Source organism: Notothenia rossii (genome assembly GCF_949606895.1).
Source record: "Notothenia rossii genome assembly, chromosome: 1".
Taxonomy (NCBI): Eukaryota; Metazoa; Chordata; class Actinopteri; order Perciformes; family Nototheniidae; genus Notothenia; species Notothenia rossii.
The window spans coordinates 77,930,034-77,954,160 of NC_136912.1; the positions used below are offsets into that span (position 1 = coordinate 77,930,034).

The 24,127-nt window shown below is 40.6% G+C and overlaps 1 protein-coding gene across 1 annotated transcript; it reads left to right on the forward strand.

Moving 5' to 3' along the window:
- Positions 1–1,919: 1,919 nt before the first annotated feature.
- mknk2b (MAPK interacting serine/threonine kinase 2b) lies at positions 1,920–14,169 on the forward strand. Its single transcript, XM_079672051.1, has 14 exons — positions 1,920–2,078; positions 2,586–2,793; positions 3,251–3,338; positions 3,565–3,666; positions 3,786–3,883; positions 6,130–6,209; positions 6,375–6,448; positions 6,622–6,726; positions 6,956–7,011; positions 7,143–7,238; positions 10,436–10,630; positions 10,723–10,887; positions 10,988–11,028; positions 11,135–14,169. Exons 2-14 carry the CDS (start codon positions 2,743–2,745, stop codon positions 11,397–11,399), a joined length of 1,416 nt encoding a protein of 471 aa, XP_079528177.1. The 5' UTR covers positions 1,920–2,078; positions 2,586–2,742; the 3' UTR covers positions 11,400–14,169.
- Positions 14,170–24,127: the final 9,958 nt, after the last annotated feature.

Here is a 24,127-nt window from a genome sequence, read left to right on the forward strand (position 1 = left end):
TCACAAGACTGAAAACACCTTTGATAAACAATAAATGAATATGTCTGTGGACAAGGGATTAAATGCGTTATGAAAGAGGACATACTGTATAGTCTGCTAACAAAGCAATTGGTACAATAAAGCACTAACATTTCTTGGCACATACTGTAATTCAACATGTGGTCTGTTTTTATTCTAAACTTAATTGAGGAGGGTTCATGTCAAAGAATAATGTAAAATTAGATAACAAAGGGGTTTATAATCCCTCTCCTGTGCCTCTGTCTAAATAACATTTATTTTCATCTCTGGAAATACTGTATGCTTGTCATGTATGTGGCAATACTGCTTTGGCATATCACATTAAGCAGATGGGTTTTTTCATCAGAGTTCTTGGATTTCTTTCATTATCACAACTGTGATACACGACTGCACCCTCTTCAAAACAGCCTGCTCATCAGGCTACAACATGTGCCATCTATGCAGTGTCACAAGTAAAACAAATGTGTCAAGGGCTGCAACTGGCCACTGTGCCCACCTCCTTCGTCAATAACCAATGCTAAAATATTTTCATTAATTTACATTTAAAAATTAAGAAAATGAAAGTATCAAAACTGTTTAATTTCCCAAAGCAAATACCCTTAAAATCTATTAATGGTGGGATTTATATCCAAATATTGGAGATATGTTGTAAGTGTATCCGGTTGTGGAAAGTAACAAAGTGCATTTAATCAAATGCTTTGCACAGTTTGCAAATATCCTCTCTGTGGAACCAATGAAGGAATTCTTATTCTGAGGTACATTCCAACCTGACATTAAACAAAAAATACAAATGTGGCTTTACTTTAAGCAGCTACATCAAAAATGCATACACAGACAGTCATCTGCAATAACTTGCCAGTATTATAATAAAACCACTGACAGGAGTCACTGATTCTGCCTGCATTATGAGTATTTGAACACCTGACTCTTTCTCTAGATTGCATGAGGGTATGTTTGTTAATGTGATACTGAAAGGCCACAGCAGCTGATGTCATGCCACAGCCCCAGTCTGAGTGACTCAGATGGGGATTTCTTTGAACACCCATCTGGTCATGGCCATTCACCACTGGGTGTGAGCATAGTGTTTAGGGTGCTATAAATGTTTTTATCTTTTAAAAACGTTACATTTCTGAGACACACAAAAAGGCAGACATGTTCAACAATTGTATTTGTGCTGCTTTTTAAATCTTTTTGTTCTTAACTGTATTTGATTTAAATGTGGGTTTAAAGTAGACCATGTAGCTAAAATAATGTCTATTTTATTTTCCATATTATTTTCATGTACATTTAACGAAATGCATTTCAAGGGGGTTTATCCTCTCAAAAATGCAAAATACTGTTTATGTTGTGGTCTGTTTGTTTTTATATCATTAACACAAACAGCACAACGCTGAGAAAGTGTTCTTGTGTGTGCTTTATCCTATTTTGAATAGGCCTTGATGTCCAATAATGTAAACTGGTGTACATATTGCATCAGTGGCGTCCCTCTCCACCTCCATTTAGATCTCTTTCTGCAGATCAGCCGTAGGTCTGTGATGACGGTCAGTGTTGATGGGCACGCCAAGTACGGCACGTACTCGCCGTTTAGCTCCTCCATACCATGCTCCATACATGCCATGGTGGGCCTCTAGAACAAAAAACAGCTCATTGGCTGGATTCCATTTCGTGTTTTACAACTTTTGTACTTACCATTTTCCTGAAATGTGTTCAGATGTTCACCTGGGTCGACATTGAACTATCTATGTGACAAACTTGATTGAATAATGTATTTTTTACGTATTTTGCACCATGCTGAGCAGCTATTATTAGCTTGAGACGAGGTGAAGGTGTTACAGCCATACCAAATAGTATCAAGCATCCCGTCTGTTGGTGCAGTCCTGAGGAGGGAGGAGACAAGGAGGAGTCAGCGGGGAGGTTATAAAACCACCTACGCAGTGATTCTTTCACCACCTTCCAAGCACTCACTATCCGGCGATATCTCCCTTGACCGTCCTTTGCGGCTATTGAAGCAGTAGGTCAGACAACGACGCTAACACTGGAGCTGTAAAATCAACTGCGGGGTGAGTAAACAAAGTAGCTCATGATAGCATTTATTTATCTGAGCTTTTAGTTTTTTTAATTCGACCGTTTTCACCGTTAGGCCATTAACTGTCGCTAACCGTTGTTGTCTGAAGTTAAATGTACATCTGTCCGTTAGTGTTAATTTTAGCTAAACGTCACCCTCGCTGCAGCAACCTCTACCGTTAACTGAAAACAGTGGTGCTTTCCGACATATTTGTTCATCTTACCAAAACGTAGATATTGTAATGACGTATGTCTTAAATTGGCCTTTTAAACGGCTGTAACCAACCTTACAGCTAACGTTAAGTGGGTGGCGCTGCAGTTGGCTATCACTGTTGTTGTTGCATTGTTTGTATTACCCCTTGAACACGTGAAGGATATTAGCTAACGTCGGTATATGGATTCATATTCTTCTAAAGTTGGTTAAACGTAGCTTATTCTAGCTATAAGTAAGCGACTTGTTGTTGTAATATGGGTTGTAACGCGGTGTTTTGTATTGTCCACAGGGCTCCCGTTCAAAGCGCCGCATCAAGCTGACCAGCTAGCGCAGTGAAATCACTTGCGACTCTCTCTGAAACGATATTTCGGTTTTGGAGAAGTGCAAATTGATATCCCATTAAAAACCACTGCCGCCGCCACCAAAAATCCAAAATTGAAGCAAAAATGGTTCAAAATAAGATCACCGAAATCACTGGGTTCCATCGCTCTTTCAAGGTGAGTTTGAGGTTTGTTCAGGGGGAAATGCAGATCTACTATCATCATGCTTTTTGGGAAGACTCTATAATCAGAGAGCAGATTTGTCAGCTTGTATGAGAGGACCTCACATCGCTATATATAAACACATCTGTTGCCCACCCACTTCTAATGTCTGTCTATGTGGTCTGTTGCACGTGTAGGTTAAAGAACTGTCAAGATATGTGGCCCTTTTGCACAATTAGCAAGATTGTTATTTGATCATTTTAGCTGACTTGAGGTTAGAAATCAAATGTTCTTGATTGTAAGTGTCCACGATTGTAAGTGTCCACCAATCAGCTGTTTTCCTGTTTTGAATCTACTTTATGGTTTTACACGAGATAACAAAGCCTCTTATCACTAACATTTGACCCTCTCAGCTAAATAGCTCCTTGATAAGATTGCATACCTTAACAAGCACATGTTTATTCTTCTCTAGGGCCAAAATCCATTTGAATCTGACGGCTTCACTAAAAATGGATCCCTTATTCATTCGTCCTTTAATTTTGACTCCTCCCCAAGACATGGTGAGTATTCAGTGCTTTAGAGCTGTTATTTTTGCAGAGTTCTAACAATGTAATCCTTATTTATTTAGTTGCACCTAGTTCGTACATTAAGCCTGGATTCTCCAATTAAGCGTTCTCACTTTGAACAATAGCACTCTTGATTTATTCGCCCTATGTGCTTTCTTGGAATTTGTTTAGCTTGTTTCTTCCCTAGCAAATTATAATTTAGGCACTCTTATTTTGACAGACATAACTTCCAGCCATCCTATTGACATCCCCGATGCCAAGAAGAGAAACAAGAAGAAAAAGCGTTGCCGGGCAACTGACAGTTTCTCAGGGAGATTCGAAGGTAAAAGCCTTTTTTGTCCAGAATTATAATTTTAATAGAAAAACTCTGCATTAAACATTGATTTGTGCATATATTTTTTTGTTAGTTTGTAAAATGTATTTTCTTGACATGTGCCACAGATGTCTACAGACTGCATGAAGAGTTACTAGGAGAGGGTGCTTATGCCAGAGTGCAAACATGCTTCAACCTCATCACCAACAAGGAGTATGCCGTCAAGGTAAGAAGGCAACAATTCTTACACACTTAATGGATGACTATGCATCGCCTTGAATTTCTGCAAGTCAGTGCCCCTGTATCACATGTCTGTGAATGTCGTAGTTGCCACATAACACATGCCTGTTATCTGTGAGGTCCAACGTTTAGTGTAAATATAAAGACGTTACATTTCTAGGGCGGCACTCGTTTACTACTTTATGAACTTTAGAGATGTCGGTTGAAGAATGAAATGCCTTGGCACACAAACAAGTCCGGAGCCTTTTCATGCTTTTTGAAGAGCTATATGTAAGGAAACTGGAAAAAACATTGTGTACGGGTTCCTCCTTTTCACTGGGCATTCTTTAGAAAAAAAATGTCTAAAGTTTTGATCCTGGTGTGAGTTTTTTATTTTCAGCTCTCTAGTGGATGTCTGCAGGTTTCTGTGTCTGTGTTGTGCTACTGCTGCGCTTTTATTTTCTTCCTCCGAGTGTGCAACACTAGCTGCTGTTAGACACGTCCCCTCACTGTTTTTACAGATGGTCAGCCTATCACAGAGCTCGTAGGAATACACCCACCCCTTTTATTTTCTCTTATTGCCTACAGAGGACGCTCGTTGGAGGACACAGTGTACTCGTAACAGTGCCAAAACAAAACCCACATAGAGGAAGGAGGGGTGAGGGTTGTGACCCATGATGTTTACACTGCTTTGTTCTCCCTTTTACTCGCTACAGTTTTACTTTTTTATTTTCTTCGAAATTGGATGTAGACTTGTGGATACATGTCTTGACTTCCCTTTTGTTGTGCCTTTTATGTGTAATGCACATTTCCTCAATTTGGGAACAAAACATTGTGAAAGATGTTTCTTTGCTGAACTCTTTAAAAGTGACCCTAAGGCTTGTTTTTCTTTTTGTACATTCTTGAATCTTAACCCACTAACTCCATTAGGACATTTGATGAAAACACCTAGCTATTTTTTTTTTAATTGTTATTCTTATTTGCACTTTAATTTTGTTAAAGTGTTTGATAAAGGTGTTGTTGATAAGTCCCCATGGAGCAAGTGTCCATATCATACCAGTTAATATTTCAGAGGATTCGGGGCACAACTTTTCCTGTGACCATGTGCCGCGTTACGCTGGTTTGGTAGATCCCTTGGGACTTTGTAGTTGTGGGGGAGGAGGCACAAGGGTTGGAGGTCATTTAAGAGTCGGAGGGGGCTCCTGCCAGATGTCCTGTCTCACCCCAGTCTGGAGAGGGAGGGGAGAATTGCATGTTTGGGCTGCTTGTGTTGCAATTGCAACAAAAGCCACTGAGCACCAAGGGCTTGCTTGCAACTCTACTTAGTAGGGCCTTGTTTCGTCAATCATTGTTGTCATTCTGATCTGTTATATGGGTAAACAACCATAAATCTCTAATACCCGTCCGCCTTATCACGATGATAATGCATTTGTCAGCTATGTTTTGTATTGTTTTATCTGCAACTCATTATCAGGGTGCAAGGTTTGTGTAGTGGTCAGGAGAAAGAGGGTTGATGGGGGTTGTTTGTGCTGCTGACTCAGATGGGAACAGTACAGAGGCTTTGGAACGCTCACAGGCCTCTTGTCTTTCTATTAATCCTAGACACACACACTGTAACTCTGGCCCCACTGCGCTTCAATAGCAGCTGTAATCCAGCCACCAGGAAGAGAAACATGCACAGCCTCCCGAGCAGACAATAACCAACCTGGGCTGGAAAATTCAGGCCTTTTGCTAGTTGTCAGCAGTTTGTCTGTCTCTCTTGGCATGACATCGCTCGGCTGGCGTTGGCCCCTCGGTGGATTAGTTCCAGGCAGCACAAAGCTAGATTAAGCAAAGAATTGTTGTTTATTGTAAACAGGTTTGGAATAACCCATGGGGTGTTTCAAAGAACGCAATCAGCTCCTTAAGAGTGCTTAAGATTTAAATATGGGTCACACATGAAATGCTAAATATAGACATGCCGACTTGTTAAATTCTCATTCAGAGGTCTCTGCTTCTGCAGGCAGCATGGAAAGTAGGTTAAACTATCTTTACAATGGTGTCACAGGTTGGGAGAGGGGGAGGAAAGCTGGAGAATTCTGGTCTGGGAGAAACATTTGTTCTAGCTCTGTATATGGTATACATAATCTGTGCTATACATTGATTTTAAAACTGGTTTGTGGCAGCCACTGTTTATTTGTATTATGAGTCATTAGATACTAGAATACACTAGAATTGTCTTTTATCATGTTGAATTATCATTTTCTATTTCAGATCATTGAGAAGAGACCGGGTCACAGCCGCAGCCGCGTCTTTCGAGAGGTGGAGATGCTCTATCAGTGCCAGGGACACAGGTAATGGCATGAGCAGCTGATGAATGTACCAAAGACTGACTGACCATTTCATTCTGTTGGAGCCCCTCACTGCTCTTACTCCATAGTGCAGAAATCACTTTAAATGTTTGCAAGAATAGATGCCTCTTTTACAACTGGCTCATGGTGAACCTTTTTTTTTTTTAGTAACATCCTGGAGCTGGTAGAGTTCTTTGAAGAGGAAGATAAATTCTACCTGGTGTTTGAAAAGCTAAGAGGAGGTAAGTGAATTCAAACCGTTTCAGGATGCCTGCATCAGAACGTTGTTTATTTTTAAACATTCCTGTAATGCATGTGTTTCACTGTAGCCAGTTGTTTATCGGTGTTTGGAAGAACTTTTATAATATTTTCTTGTAAATGGAGCTGCTGTACTCAACTTTTTGCTCTTTAATAGGCTCCATCTTGGCACACATTCACAAACGACGATACTTCAGCGAACAGGAAGCCAGTGTTGTCGTGCAGGAAATCGCCAGTGCTCTGGATTTCCTGCATAACAAAGGTGAGACCACTCATAAAAAAAATAGAATTGTATAACTCATGATCACCAAAAAAGCCCAACTGTGAACATTTGTTTAGAACTGGAGAAACTGAACAGATTTGCCCTAACCTCTTTCAAACTGGCACTGGCAAACAAAATAGAATAGGGTGCTTTCTGCATTACGTTATTCTAACATGGTGGCCTGATATTAAGAATATTACTGATTCCTTCCCTGTTCATTTTTTTCTAGGAATGGCACATAGAGACCTCAAACCTGAAAACATCCTCTGCAAGAGTGCAGACAAGGTGAGTTTACCACATGCGTTCCAGCCCAATCAGTTGAAAGGACAACACCTTGATATAAACTGTTATAATGTGCTCTGCTTATCAAAATGTGATTTCATGTTAAGGATTCTAAATCGGTCTCTCTTTGTCAGATTTCCCCAGTCAAGATCTGTGACTTTGACCTGGGCAGTGGTATCAAGCTGAACAGCGACAGCTCGCCCATCTCCACCCCTGAGCTCCTCACTCCTGTAAGTCCTCCTTCATATTGTTCTACTGTTGTTTGCCAAACAGTTAGGACTGCATTTATTCAATGGGAATAGGAGAGTACCATTGAAAAGAAATGGTGTGTGTGTCACAATCCTTAGTGGAGTTAGCTGCAGGGCAGCTCACTGATAGGAGAGATAAAGTGTTGTGTTTTGAGGTTAAGGCAGTTCAGTGTTGGACAGTTTCTGTGCAATGACAGGGATTGTTTCCTGTATGTCACAATCGGGCAGCGTTTACCCCCTGAACTATCAGTAACACTTGGATAGATAGCCCTCCAATTTAATGTCAACGGCCTGTTGCTTATCATTCTCAAATATTGAGACCTGTGTGTTTGGGAGTTATGATTGTTCAACTCTTCTGGTGTTGTCGCAGCACTAAGAAAGTCCTCTGAACACTGCCCAGAAATCCCTTGCAACCTCAAAAGGGGGGGGGGGGGAAAAACAGTAAAGTTAAACTGGCAAGATTCCTCCTCGTACTGTCTGCTGGCTGTCTGCGGGGCTGGGTAGATGGACCAGAGCAGGTGAAGGATGGCAGTTTGGCCTGCAGGAATGTGGTGGGGGGGTTTCTTCAATGGTAACTTCATCTTCCTTTAGCAGAACTAATGGATGGAGCCTGACCCTCAGCTATTTGAAGTGCGGAGATAGATTTGTAGTTTCTCAAGTTTAGTTTACATGGACTTCGATGTTTGGCCTGAATGATAAAGTCTGCATTTGGTGCTGTAGGGTGCATCCTTTTATTAACTAAAGCTTGTTTCTTTACCATTTGTATACCCAGTATTGTTGTACATAACTAGGCATTATCTCACGGAAAGAAGTTCCTGCCTCAGAGAACATATTGTGATAGCCTTGAAGGATGTCCTGTGGTATGAAGTTACAGAGAAACCATAACACACCACTTCTTGCTCATGCCCCTTTTCTCTCTGTGGTAGGAAAGAGAAAAACATCCACCCTCCTCTCTCTCTGCTTAGTCTCCGCCCAGCGGCCCCAACCACGCTTGTGCTTGTCTGCGCTTTCTTTATGTTCATTATACAAAGGGTGTGCATGAGGCTTGTTCTAGAAATGTTAGTCTTTCCCCTATACCTAGCAACTGGGATGTGATTGGCTGGCCCAGGGGGTGGGGGAAGGCAACTGGGAGGGACAACTACCCAGTCCGCTCATGCGCTCTGACTTGTTTTCTTTGCCCCGATCACATGAGCAATGTTATCTGATTTTCATCTCACTATTGGCACTCTCACCCCCCAGCCCGCCCCATACCCACATTCCAACAGATGCTGTTGCACAAATGAACACACGTTTGCCATCTTGATGAAATCAAATGTGTTTAATCACCTCTATCTCAGGGCTATTTTAGGAAGTCAACTGTGGGAGTGTGCTCTAGTACAATAGAAGCGCAAAAGGTCCTTTCTAGGAGAAAGCTAATTTTATTTTCTGAATACCGCTTCACAAGTGAATGCTGTGCTGTCTGCTTGGCATAAAATTGGACTGTTGAAATGTCACTCTTCATGTATACCTGCTGTGAGATGTAGAACTGAAAATTGAGGATGCTAAACAGAAGCAGCTTAGACTGCATCTGTTATTGTTTGCAGGTGCAGCTGCATGGTGACAGAACACGTCTCCTTTCTGTAAGCCTCTTCAGATAATCACGTAGTTTACAAACAGCAGAGGTGTGTCATCAGCGGTGTCAGTATGGCCTGACTAGTCACATGGTTTCAGGAAAGCCCCAGGTTGCAATACCAACTAATTATGTGGTGACTGCAGCAGATTAGCAAGTATAGCTTCAGCTTACAGTAAAGTTTGAGGAGGATGTGACTGACGCAAGTTCACCAGGTGTTTGCAACCAGCAGTACAGGAGGAACAAATGTAATTTCCCTGCTCCCTATCAACTCTTTATGCCACTGGCAGTACTCGATGTTCTGTCTTTACTCTGACTTGTAGTATATTTAGTGGTATTTGAGTGGCTTTGAAACAAAATTAGCCTTGATAGCCGTTTTCTTTTTATTTAAAGTTTAGTTTTGGGGCACCTTGGTAGGCAAAGTAACCTTTTGTGTCTGTTATTGCTGTGGCAGCTGCGTTTGGCCTGAATCCTGGGGGCTTGTCTGTGGAGGCAGGCGCCCCAGACATGATGTTGTTGGTGTTAACGTGGGGGTTGGGGTATACTCTCCCGACAGAAGCAGCTTTGTCTGAGACGAGATTCCTGTGCAGCAGATTTCATTACATAAGGGTGGAGGAGGAGTTAGGAGACAGCTGGGATATGGTACCAGGACACAATGGTGGCCTGCTCAATGTAAACATGCTCGACCACAGATGGAAAGAAAGATGTAGGCCACCGTGCTTTGAGAGGAAGCAGGCCATGATCTGCCTTGGTCCGGAGTCTGCTATCATTTACGTTTGTAGCTCAGCAGGCAAAGGATGGATTACAAGTATTTTCAAAGCAGGTTCTTAGAATGTAACACTAGTTGTCTATATTTAGGACATCTCTCAAAATATCCAAGGTGCCATTCTTTTTTTAAATTGCAACATCTTTAATCAATCTAAAAGTTCCTGTTAAGGTTTGGTGACTGAGGGGCCAATGGAATATTTCTCCTGCTGATCTAGCGACTTGCTGTTCTGTTCCTACAGAATTAAAACGGCATTTCAAAGTTGCGTAACTGACTAGGGCTCAGCCCAGTCTCTGGCTCTGCAGGACAACCAATCCTCTTTTCCCCGCTCGTTGTTTGGCCTAATTTCCTTCTGAGCTATATAACAAGGTACCATCAGAGCCGAGCCAACCCTTGCCCTTGGCCCATTCTGCCTGGCTTGTGTACAGCTGTACGGTCAAAGCAGTGAGTCACTGCTGCTGCCTACGCAGGCTGACCTGCTTAATTATAGTCCCACACTACCTCCTACACTTGGTGTGTAATTGCACACAATGTTCCTACTTGGCTGTCCTTAAAACATCAATAAAGGCTGTATAGCCCATTTTTAAATGAACCAATCACTGCACATAAGCATGTGACTGTCACATAGTCTATCCCCCCGCCACCACTGTGTAGGCCCTAAGCTTTAACACAAAGACACAAGGAATCAGCTGAACAGAGGAATGTGGGCAGCATCCATGAGAGGCTTCTGTTTCCCTCAACTCTGCTGAAGGTACTGCTTCCTATCATCCCGGGGGCTAACCAACTTGTGATTTTGTTTTTCAGTGTGGCTCAGCAGAGTACATGGCACCCGAGGTGGTGGAGGCCTTCAGTGAGGAGGCCACTATTTATGACAAGCGCTGTGACCTGTGGAGCCTTGGAGTCATCCTTTACATCATGCTGAGCGGCTACCCCCCCTTTGTAGGCCGCTGTGGTGGAGGCTGCGGCTGGGAGTTAGGGGAGCCCTGCCACACCTGCCAGGTACGAGTTTGACATTAGTGAAAACTAAACGATGCATCTCCTCCATCGAGCTCACAGCAACTGATGATGCATGTTTTTATGTCCATCTTTAGAACACTCTGTTTGAGAGTATCCAGGAAGGAAAATACGAGTTCCCAGAAAAAGACTGGGCTAACATCTCCTCAAGTGCCAAAGACCTCATATCCAAACTTCTGGTTCGGGACGCCAAAAGTCGCTTGAGTGCCAGCCAGGTGCTGCGACACCCCTGGGTGCAGAGGGTAAGTCTTAAATCATCACGCCTCTTTTGCAAATCTTCGGCATACATTCTTAGTTTGGGTTTTGTCAATAACTTTTCTCTACTTTTTTTTTTTTACTCAGGGTGCATCTGACACTTTATCAACATCAATCCTGCATCCAAGGTGAGAAAACATTAGCTACAGCTACAGCACACTGTCTTCGTTATGGACACTTCAGCTTCAAATGTTTGAACTTTGTATTTAATCTGTTTTTGATCTTGTCCCGTAGATCCAGCAATGCCAGGGATTTTACATTCTTTGCTGACAAAGCCATGGCTGTGAACCGGCAGCTAGCTGAACAGGACGACATGGAAGACCAGCAGCTGCAGGATGTCCCGTTTGTTATTACCACTACTGGCTCTTCTATTCGCCTCTCCCTTTCTTCCAACTCCAAGCTGGCCCGGCGCCGGCAGCAGCCCAGCCTGGGGCCCGTCTCTGCTGCAGAGCTCCGCCAGCTCCTGGCCCCTCTGGTTATTGTGGGAGACTGTGCCTGAACCTTCTCAACCCTGACCTCCGACCTCCTGTTAAGATTCAAGTCCAGATCCAGACTACCCTGGGACTCTCTCATCAATTCTGGCCCCCCTCCCTGACTCTTGCGGGCCTTGGTTCCTCTGCCATTTGGGCTTTCTTGCCTCGCTGTAAGGGAGACGCTGCTTGCAGCCCTTCCTCTAAATGCCTTCTGCCCTTCCGCAGCACTTTTGAAGCACATCAGCCCAGGGCCCACACACACACACACACACACACACACACACACACACACACACACACACACACACGTGCAAGTCAATGTTTGGGGGGGAGGACCAGTTAATGATTTGGGAGAGAAGTATTTTCTAAGTTTTTCTTCATAAAAATAAGTTCAGAAGAAAGCAAGAACACTTATCTTTGAAACTAAGCTCAGACACCAAAGGACAACCTGTTGTGCTGCTCCCACGTTACAACTGGATCCACTGTGAAATAATTTATCTGGAATGTTCTCTTTGCCTGTATGTATATGCATGAGTGGCCCATCTGCAGATACATACGAGCTTATGCAATATGCCAAGTAGGCTGTCCTGTATCAGAGGGATTTATAAGAGAGCTTGAAAGGGCTGTAAGCCAATGCTGTCCGTGCCTGGTGCGGTCCGTTCATATGGCTGGAGACTTAAAGGTTTTTTTTTCTCCATTTGAGAGAAATTCCTCAACACTGAGCTCCTCTATAAATGTAAGAGAAAACATGCACTCATCGAGCTTGGTGGCCATGCACTTAATGCTCCCAGGGCAAAGAATGTTTGTCTGTTCGCAGCCAGGCACAACTTGCGCTTTCACCCATTCATACAGTTTATTCCATCTATGCCAAATGATCCGTGGCCACATCATTCATCCCTCCTGATAGAGTTTGATCAAACCTATTTTACTTGGTATATGATGCATGGCCACCCCAAAGTACACCTCTGACGTAGCTCTTAAGTATACTGGTTTGTTGGTACAAGCTAATTATTTAAATTTGCTAAGCTAGTGAAACTGGGTCAGTGTTACTCATCATAAAGAATTGTCCCTTTGCTGCAACCAGGACTACCTTTTTTTTTTTTCTTTCGTAATTTCTGTCTAAGAAATAGATTGAACTTTGAATATGTTGGCTGTAAAGGTCACAAGCACATTTTGGCCAATGTGACGGTAGTGTATTTTGTTTAATGAATACACACATTTGGACCATTTTCTTTTCCTTCCCCAAGTTCACCATTGATTTTGTTTTGTTTTTGTCACATTCTCATTGCAAACTAAGAGGGAGATGTTGAAAAAGAAACATTAAAAAAAGGAAACATTCCACAAAAAGAAAAACAAAGTCTTCCGGGCATGTAGCTGTTTTAAGTTTACTTTATTTTTTCATGTTTGAAACTCCATGTCATTGTGCCACACTGATTCTCTTTTTTTTGTACGGCTGTTGATAAGCTTATTTTCTATAGTGAATTTCATGCAGGTTCAGTTCAGGTGAAACACGGGATGTTTTCCTTGTTTTCTTTTGCGTTTTTTTTTTTTTAAAGTTCAGAATATGTGGTGTATGAGTTCAGATGGGAAAGAGTTTAAGTTGATCTGGAGCGTTCTTGCCCAGTGAAGGAACGTTTTATTTGTAAGAGTTGGCAATAATCTTCTTCTTCTTTTTTTTTGCCATTCAGATTAAGTTGAAGCTCATTCTGAGACTGATAGGTAATGGACTGGTTATGAGGTCTCACAACACTGTAACCATTTCACCAAAGAGGGTTCAACCTGATTGGACATGTGATCATCACCTAGTTGGAGCAGTGGGATTCTGATAGCCGCGTCCCGTTACCAGCACTGCAGCGATGGTACTCTGGAAATGGCTCACTTGGTGTCATTATGCTGATAATGGGACACCGTAATGGTTCTAAAATACCTTTCTACAGATGCATCGTTCTGGGGTTTTATGTCTTATACTAAGACTTACTTGAATTTGTGTATGCGGCTGTTTCTTCATTTGGGAAACTACTTTGCTACAGGTAAATGTCTAAGCATTAGGCTGATGATCAAGGCAATCTTGGGGGTTTCTAAAATACCTAAAACAGTTCAGTATTCTGCCTTTGTCTACTTTTTGAGCATCAGACAAGTTGGACCCTACTTTTCTTTTTTTTAGAGGGTTCAATACTGAAACGCACAGTTTCTGGCCATACTCTTAATATCCTGGATGGTATGATTAGAGTTTTCTTGGTCATGACCATTTCTACCTTTGTCAAATGGCAGTAGCTATTTGGACTGCCTTTTATTGGGGGGTGGGGTAAATGGGACAACATTGTATCCTTAAGCCTCGCAATTTTTATATTGTAAGTCATTTTGAAGTAAGGATGTGTTAAAATCCAGTCATTCCTTCAAATCGACAGTCCATCATTCTCCCCAAATTTGAATGTAGCCCGCAGGCAAAAGCATTTACAATCCAGCAACGTTGATCAAATGTTTTATAAAGAGTTCTTCTCATGGACATGGTGTTGAAATATCCGATCTACGTGGATTCAGTCCTCAATCTTTTATTTTCTATTGAGTTGACATCTGTTTTTTAACACTGAATGCACAAAGACTGTCGTGTCCATGAAAAGATATTTGAAATAAATACATCCTTTGAAATACGAAACATATTTTTTAGTTAAAATAAGCACTTTACTGTACCATGTGAATGATTGCAGTTCACTCAAGGAACATTTATGACCGTTGCTACAGAATTTTGTATTGTTTTTCTAAAAAAAAAAAATTGCAATAAAATGCTTTAAACTACTCCCGTGTTTGTCTGATTATTGTGTTGTCTTTGTTTTACTTAAAGGGCTGAAGTGAAAACAACTGTACTTTCTCTATCACGAGTTTCATATTTGCAGTTTATCTTTTGGTCAAGGTTGAGGCGGTTTCCTCTGACTGTAAATAATCTAATCGGCAGCACTCTCTGATATCTCAGCCCACGGTCACATGTGTCCTTGGCTGTTAAATGGTGGTTGGTAAATATGAGCTCAGTTGTCTCCTCACGCTGGAATGAGACTGAGGGGGGTTAGTCCTGCTGAGAGTGGGTAATGTGCCTGATCCGACCAGACTGATGCAACCTGCTGCAAGAGCTGCAGCTCCCATGTGCCACCTCATGATCCGCCTGGAAATACAAAATGACTTCTGCTGAATTAGCTAAATGCCAGTGTGTCGTTTCAACACCGCATGCAAGTCAGGATTTGTCTTCCTGTTTATATCAACTTGAATAATGTCCATGAAGAGACAGTAGCCTACTGGTATTACTTAAGATAGACAAACAGAAGACCCTAAAGAAAATACCACGAGCAAAGGACACGGCATCAATACTTTGTGATCTATGACAACGAAAATAGGGATCATTTGAAAAAACTAGCAAATGCCATTCACATGTTTAGAGCCTGGGGTTTTGTATTTCAGTCTGAACAGCAGTCCAAGACTCAAAAATAGTTTTGATTATCTGAAATCATAGAGAAGCCATGTTTGTGATACATTGTGTTACCGTAACCAGCTTCTATTTTTTTTGTTCTCCATTTGAGATCAATTCCTCAACACTGAGCTCCTCTATAAATGTAAGAGAAAACATGCACTCATCGAGCTTGGTGGCCATGCACTTAATGCTCCCAGGGCAAAGAATGTTTGTCTGTTCGCAGCCAGGCACAACTTGCGCTTTCACCCATTCATACAGTTTATTCCATCTATGGCAAATGATCCGTGGCCACATCATTCATCCCTCCTGATAGAGTTTGATCCAACCTATTTTACTTGGTATATGATGCATGGCCACCCCAAAGTACACCTCTGACGTAGCTCTTAAGTATATCTGGTTTGTTGGTACAAGCTAATTATTTAAATTTGCTAAGCTTGTGAAACTGAGTAAACTGGGTGTTACTCATAAAGAATTGTCCCTTTGCTGCAACCAGGACTACCTTTTTCTTTTTTTCGTAATTTCTGTCTAAGAAATAGATTGAACTTTGAATATGTTGGCTGTAAAGGTCACAAGCACATTTTGGCCAATGTGACGGTAGTGTCTTTTGTTTATTGAATACACACATTTGGACCATTTTCTTTTCCTTCCCCAAGTTCACCATTGATTTGTTTTTGTCACATTCTCATTGCAAACTATGAGGGAGATGTTGAAAAAGAAACATTAAAAAATGAAACATTCCACAAAAAGAAAAGCAAAAAGTCTTCCGGGCATGTAGCTGTGTTTACTTTTATTTTTTCATGTTTGAAACTCCATGTCATTGTGCCACACTGATTCTCTTTATTTTTGTACGGCTGTTGATACGCTTATTTTCTATAGTGAATTTCATGCAGGTTCAGTTCAGGTGAAACACCAGAAATGTTCCTTCTTTTTTTGCGGGATTTTTTTAAGTTCAGAGTACGTGGTGTATGAGTTCAGATGGGAAAGAGTTTGTTAAGTTGATCTGGAGCGTTCTTGCCACTGGCGTAACTATCGACAGTGCAGCCGGTGCAAACGCACCGGGGCCCAGAGCCGGCAAGGTCAAATTAAAAAAATGTGTTTTATATATATATCTTTTTAAATATTATTTTCTTATATATTTTTTTTGGGGCCCAAATGGCATTGACCGGTTCACGCAGTCTTCAAAGTAACCAAGCAACCTAAATTAATTTGTAATTTGTCTGTCCAATGACCTTGCTCCCTTTCATGTCATGTGATACCTTGTGTGACGAGCGAACCGTTTAATCAACCTGTACTGTACTGTATAGCAGCAGCAAGTTTGATAGCATTATAAAAAATGTAATAGCTTGCATTTATAATGTACAGCAAACCAAAGCACAAGAGCAGCGCTCAAAAGAGAAAGGACAAGAGAGAACAAGGAGATGTAACAGCTAAACTGACAAAATTAGACCGTTTTTTTTGTCATACATCGTCCTCGAAATCGAGCGCTAACGTTAGCAATGTTGACGTGCAGCAGCAGCCGGAACCGGAGGCTAACGATAGCTCACCTGCCTCACCACCATCATTGCCATATAGCTCCACAAGTGAAGCTGTATCCGTGGCTGTGGCTGTGCAACCTTCTTCTGCAGCCAGCCAGGAGGAGAGGCTGGATTTGGCTGTGCCTGGCGGTGGTCCAACAGTTCCCCCAAGGGCCCCAACCGATAGGGGACTCTATGGCGCTATTGAGACCCCCAACGCCAAGATCAATAGCTATATTATAGCAACCGGTCTATGTAGGCCTACCGGCCCATAACATGAGAATCGTGACAAATTGTGCTAAATTCAACTCTGGAATCAAGCAAATATGAATATGTTTGCATTACGTTAGTTATTTATATTTTGCCATCACTTAACTATACGTTTAATACATTTAAGTCAAGCTAAGGTACTTGTGATGGTAGCTAGTTAGTGCTCTTACCTATGAGGCCTCCTCCAAACAGCATAATAACCAGACTGTATCATTAAAACTAAGTACCAGTTCTAGATCCTTAATTTTAGAAAACAATTCAAAAGACAACATGTATTTAAAGACCAATCTTTATTTGAATGTGCCTCTTAACCTGGGATATTAGTTATACAGTAATAGTATTGACAATCTAAAAAAACTGAGCAACTCAACTGTCAACTTTATGTTTCTTATTGTCTAAAGCATTTATTATTTTCATTTTCCCCCTCTCATATTCAGTGTGGACGGATTGAGACAGCGTGGTGTCCAGAGAGCAGCAGAGACTTCAGGGAGAAACCTCTGTGTGATGGACGTCCTGTCTGTTGGTTTGGAGAGGACTGAGGGTCTTTCCTCAGCGAGGAGGACCAGGCCTGATGGAGGAGCCCATGCTGGTCAAAGCTGATACCAACTGCACAGGCCTAGTCTGTCACTTTATTTGACTAAATGTGTTTACTTATACATTTAATAGTTTTACACCTTCTGTCCATATGTGCTTTTTATTTAAAACATTTGATTAACTTTTGGTTCACATTTCAATAAATTGTATTTGTATTTGCACTCCTTTTGTCCATTATTCTTACTTAAAATGTTAGATTACACATTCACATCTGACTGAAGATTGGCCCCATTTATTTGTGATGTTGCAAACTCTGCGGTACAAGTCACAAGTGATGTGAAGCTCATAAAGTGAGGCAAATAGAAGTAATCCGCTGATGGAGTGTAGATGTGGAAATAGGTGCATCTCATCAGCTGACTATGTTTTTCGCAGCACTTTATAAGCCTGACTATAACCACCCCTTCTCTGAGGTGCAGCGTCACAAACAAATGACGGTCCTGATAGACTACAAAAATATTCGGTGTGCAGATCTTTGTTTTTACAATAAAAGTAGTTTCTTAGTGTACTGGGGGGTATACTACGAAGCTGGTTCAACCTAACCTCGATATGTTTGAGTTAGCCGGTTGGCCTAATCCAAAACATACGCGCTCTCGCTAAACGGTACTACAACGCGGGTTATCAAGTGGATCGCTCAAGCCAGCCGTGCCCTATCTAGTTAGGTGCGCGTTCACATGAAAGGGGTGGTGTCTGGAGCATTCGACCAATCACAAACATGGACAAGCGTACTGACAGCGCAGCGTCATACTTCCTGAATGAAAAGTCAACTATAATTCAATTTCAATTCAATTGGTTTTATTTTCATAAACGGTTATAAACCGTTAGTGTGTTGGAAATTAAAATCAATGTTGATATGGCGTAATTTGAATTAAATATACTATTTAATTTAAATCAGTTTTATTCTGAAAAACCGGAAGTTCACACTTAACTTGCACTTTTATTCTGAAAATTCTTAGCATTAGCATTTTGCCACATTAGCATGTGGCGAAATGCTACGTTTTCAAATCATGACTTGAAGGTGAAATGACATGTCATGTTGTACACTAAACACACTGGGATTAGCACTCATTTATTGAGCTAGTGAATTTATTTCAGAAAAGAAAAAATGTCTATGAAAACGTTATTATTAATAATAATTTTTAAAAAATATATTAAAAAAATTAATCAATTTTTAAACTATTTTTATTTTGTAATCATCTCGCGACCCCCACTTTGGGAACCCCTGCTGTAGACTACAACCACTACTTGTTTAGCTAGCATAAACTCAACAAAGCTAGCGTTAGCTGGCTAACTGAAGTTATTTTGCCGCTAAACTACACGATATAAAACGGTGGTCTTCAAAGTGGATTTAATACTCAATCACAATAATAATATTCAAAGTAATACTGGGCAAGTAACGGGCAAAACTTACCGTTGATTGACGCGCCATGTCAGCGGAGTGGTAGCGACATGAACCGTTCGCCCCGCAGTCTCCAGTCACCCGAGCCTCGTCGTTCTGATAGCTCCGCCCCTTCGCTCCAACCCCCCTCCCTCCCCCCACATCTACAGGTGAAAATTACTTTTGCGACACATTTATCGCAAGAAGTGTAGCAAAAGTCAAGACCGCAGATTCGTCGATTTATACTGCCACAGAGCAGATTTGTCAAGTTGTAATGACTGATTAGAGAGGTTGTAATAACCAAGTTGCAGTTGTAAGGGAAAATATATTTAAAAAATATGTATTTTTCTGCAAGTGAACATTTCATCACTAAATTCAGTTTTTTTCTACAAGCTACACAACTTTTTTTTTCTTCTGTGACTTCAAATTTGGTTCACAGTTACGTGGATATTTTATACAAGTGTAAATTTGGTTCACAGTTACGTGGATATTTTACACAAGTGTAAATGTATGCACACAAACTCAGATTTCTTTTCTGCAAGTGCTCACATCAGGTTTTACACGCTCTCACATTTTGCACCATATCTACCTTCCTACTTGGGGGTCCCCCTCACTCTAACGTGTTCTCACTTCACACAACACGGAACCAACTTTTGTCTTATGATGCTAGCATAAGCACACATATTGTATAAATAAGCATGTAAACACGGTGGACCTAACCTTCTCTAGGGGGGTCCTCACCTCCTCTAGGGGGGTCCGGGGCACGCTCCCCCGGGAAGATCTTTTTTTAAATATTGAAGTTAAAAGCATCAATCTGGTGTACTTTGAGAGCAAAATGAAGAGATCTATGGATACATCTCTCAAGACCCATATGAAACAGAACTGTAAACAGATTTTTCTTTATGGATATTTTACAAATCACTTAAACTGTATTCTTGTTTTGTCATATAGTATTTCATAACTGTTTTTCATTTATTCTCTATGGCTGTCCATCTCATAATGTTCACATAGAGACTAGCTGTCAATAGGAATATCATTCAGAAGAATTATAATTTCTTGCAAAAATCTGTCACAAAAAGAGGTTGCACATTTAAATTCGGGTGTTGTTATGGCAACGTCAGTGGCCAAACAGCCACATTTATTGCTGCAAATACATTGAAACATGCTGTCGACACGTAGAGCAGTGGCAACTATGCCACCATTTCAGCTGACTTTTTCTCAGAAATACTGTCACATAACATCCATATCTCCTTCACCCACATGCCCCACCCCGGACCCTGCGGTCTTCAGACTCTGGCCTGCTTACCACCCCCCGCACCAAACTGCGAACCTTCGGGGACAGAGCCTTCAGCATGGCAGCCCCAACCCTCTGGAACGCTCTCCCTGCGGAGATCCGCAACATCCCCACACTTGACGCCTTCAAAAAGGCCCTCAAGACCCATCTGTTCACCAAGGCCTTTGGCCCCTAATCTATTTGTTGTTTTTGTCTGTCTGACTGGTTGTCTGATTGCCTTTTGTTTTGTAAATGTTTGTTTTGCCCTGTTCTTCCTTGTAAAGCGACCTTGGGTTCCATGAAAGGCGCTATATAAATCTAAGCTATTATTATTATTATTATTATTATTATTATTATATATTTCGGTGCTAGGTTAATGCTTAGCTAAGCTAACTATGAAACATTTTAACTGACAGGACTCAGGATCAACTGTGTACTGTAAGGTAGCTTCTAGCTATGTCGAACAGTAAGTCAACATTTTCCAAAGAGATTTCTTTGAAATCACCAGGTAACACTAAAAAACATTACCGTTAGATTGTATGACAAAGTGTTTATTTAATATCTCTGGCTAGCTATAGCTACTTGCTAACGGCTTACCTTACGCCCGCGATTCAAAGTAACGTCAACGTAGCTGTAATTTATGCTTTGCTTACATTTTCGCATAACTTGGAAATGTATTGACATTTACATACCTTGTTTACCTGGCTCAAGTGGTGACTCCGGGGTTGTTGTAAGCCACCACTTGAGAATTGTCGTCTTTTTTAAGAAAAAATGTTCTTATGTCCATCTTCAAAAACTCTGAGTCCGACTGACAGTTTATTTTAAACATTGTCACAGCTCACAGGATAGGTACCTGTGTGCCAATAAGACAGATGTTTATTTCCATTCAACTCTCTGGTTGGTCTGGTGTCTTGATGAGGTTCATTAGGGGGCCCATTAGTGGCTGCGGGGCCCTAAGCAGCCGCTTATGTCGCTTAATGGGTCGGGCCGGCTCTGCCTGGATGGTATGATTAGAGTTTTCTTGGTCATGACCATTTCTACCTTTGTCAAATGGCAGTAGCTTTTTTGACTCCTTTTTATTGGGGGGTGGGTCAAATGGGACAACATTGTATCCTTAAGCCTCGCAATTTTTATATTGTAAGTCATTTTGAAGTAAGGATGTGTTAAAATCCAGTCATTCCTTCAAATCGACAGTCCATCATTCTCCCCAAATTTGAATGTAGCCCGCAGGCAAAAGCATTTACAATCCAGCAACGTTGATCAAATGTTTTATAAAGAGTTCTTCTCATGGACATGGTGTTGAAATATCCGATCTACGTGGATTCAGTCCTCAATCTTTTATTTTCTATTGAGTTGACCTCTGTTTTTTAACACTGAATGCACAAAGACTGTCGTGTCCATGAAAAGATATTTGAAATAAATACATCCTTTGAAATACGAAACATATTTTTGAGTTAAAATAAGCACTTTACTGTACCATGTGAATGATTGCAGTTCACTCAAGGAACATTTATGACCGTTGCTACAGAATTTTGTATTGTTTTTCTAAAAAAAAAAATTGCAATAAAATGCTTTAAACTACTCCCGTGTTTGTCTGATTATTGTGTTGTCTTTGTTTTACTTAAAGGGCTGAAGTGAAAACAACTCTACTTTCTCTATCACGAGTTTCATGTTAACAGTTTAGCAGTTTATCTTTTGGTCAAGGTTGAGGCTGTTTCCTCTGACTGAAAATAATCTAATCTGCATCACTCTCTGACATATCAGAGAGTCACACGGTCTGCAGCCTGCAGCTCCCATGTGCCACCTCATGATCTGCCTGGAAATACAAAATGACTTCTGCTGAATTAGCTAAATGCCAGTGTGTCGTTTCAACACCGCATGCAAGTCAGGATTTGTCTCCCTGTTTATATCAACTTGAATAATGTCCATGAAGAGACAGTAGCCTACTGGTATTACTTAAGATAGCCAAACAGAGGCGATCACATTTAAGTGATGAACAAAGACCCTAAAGAAAATACCACAAGCAAAGGACACGGCATCAATACTTTGTGTGATCTATGACATCGAAAATAGGGATTATTTGATTTATTAATGTATCTTTTCCTGTATGAAAAACAAGCAAATGCCAATCACATGTTTAGAGCCTGGGGTTTTGTATTTCAGCAGTCATAGACAAGCCATGCTGTGATACATTGTGTAACCGTAACCAGCTTCTATTTGTTATTTGTATTGTATTAGTAGTTGAAACGCCTAACCAATTATCAAATCAATAGTTTCAGTTGTATGATCTTTCTAATATTTATATTTTAGGTTTAATGAGGGTCTCCCCATTCTTTCCATGAAATGGTATCTGTTGCAGTTTAAATCAAAACGTTAAAAAAAGAAACACAAAAACGGTCAATGGAGCAACTTCTATTTCAACATTGAACACGTCATAAGGCAGGAGGGAGGGAGTGAAGTGATGCAACAGCAGAGTGTTTTCTGTACAGCCTGCAGACAGAGAGAGAGCATGTGTGAAGATCAGTAAGGTGAAAGTCTCCCTCCAGTGGAGACTTCTGAACACTGCATCACACTGACAAGATAACACAGTGTACTCTTGGTTTTTAGATTAACAATTGACGAAAGATGTAGATTATATCCTAACCAAATAACTAAGTGGAACATTTTGTTTTGTAAATGATTCCCTCAAACATTAAATGAAGGGAGGAACACATCCACCCTGTGTGAGCAACAGATGATGAGATTTTAAATCATGAGATTCAATTGAAAACCTAAAACGGACGAGTGAAATCCATTTCTGCATTGGGTAAGAAAATATGTGTTTTATTTTTAAATTCATGTACACAGTTGTGTACTTCTATGATTTGGCATATTGTGTCTATTTGCTTTGAATGCTTTATTTTCCACCGTGTGGGAATGTATAACTTAAGCGCTTAACAAAGAAGTTTAAGTCATAATAATATTATATCTTGATGAAATAGAGATACTAAAATCATTATCCCCATAACTTCAAATGTTACAAAAATACACAAATACATTTAATTAATTACAATTAAATCGAATATTTTTGCTTGATCCCAATATTACTAAGGGGCTTTATTTAAAATTAGACTATTTAATTTGAGGTTAAGAATGAGTTCACAGTCTCAGTAAAAGGTTTAATGTTTAATATACCTGAACTTTCTTAGATTCATACGCTTTTGTAGCCTCACCATCTGGACTGGATAAATGAAACGAACAGTGAAGTCATGCAGCAATTCAGTAACCAGGTTTTCCATTCCATCTAATCAATACATCAACATCAATGCCTGATAAAAAAAAGGTAAAGTATTAATGCGCTAACAATAAACAATGTCAAATTTAACCTTTACTTCAAGGAAAATGCCTGCGACCAGACTTTGTTACAGCAGCACAGGTGTCACAAATTACATTAACGATGGCTCTGCTTTATTTTAGTGTGCAAGCCTGCAAAAGGACCTGAATCAGAAGCACCGTTCATTCTGTCATTCACACCTGTGCTCTGCTGTGAGACATGTCAAAATAGTAAGATCTTAGTCAATTAAATTGACTTTGTTTTAATAAATGAATGAAAGGAGAAGTAAGTCCTTATGATTTCCGTATAGATGTTCCCTATTAGTGATGAAATAACACATTGTTTTAACCTAAAGTAATGTTAAATAATTCCAGTAAGTTTTATTGCCATTTTAAGAGTTTTAGGCATATTTCGTGATTATAACAATAATATGAATCACATTTGTTGGCCTGGATAACCGTGAAATCAAAGGTTTCAATTGACCCATGAACAATGAAGTTTGTTTCTTATTTGCCCGTCTCCGCCCATCACTCTCCTCCTCTGTTGCTGAAACCCTGATTCATGCATTCATCACTTCACGACTTGACTACTGCAATAGCATCCTCTATGGCATACCATCCAACCTCCTCAATAAACTCCAACATATCCAGAACTCTGCTGCCCGCCTCCTCACCCCTCAAAGAAATGAAATGTTAGATTTACTTAATCCAGTTATGTCAACCGGTTGCACGTAACAAGGATAAGTAAATAGGAAACAAGACTAGTAAACTAATATTTACTTCTTGCATTTAAGTAAATCTTACCTAAGCATCTTAATTCAATTCTAAATCATAGTTATGTTGTACTTGCTTAACACAGTTATGTTGAATTTACTTAAATTGTTGTTTTTACTTCACCCAATTATGTTGTATTTACTTAAAGTGTGCGCTGATTTACCCAACACAGTTAGGTTGTA

What these genes read in the sequence shown, in the direction of transcription:
- mknk2b (XM_079672051.1), top strand. Translation starts at nt 2,743, where the DNA reads ATGGTTCAAAATAAGATCACCGAAATCACTGGGTTCCATCGCTCTTTC. An exon ending in TGACTCCTCCCCAAGACATG is followed by an intron (nt 3,339 to 3,564) that starts GTGAGTATTCAG and finishes TTATTTTGACAG; the next exon opens with ACATAACTTCCAGCCATCCT. An exon ending in AGCCCTGCCACACCTGCCAG is followed by an intron (nt 10,631 to 10,722) that starts GTACGAGTTTGA and finishes GTCCATCTTTAG; the next exon opens with AACACTCTGTTTGAGAGTAT.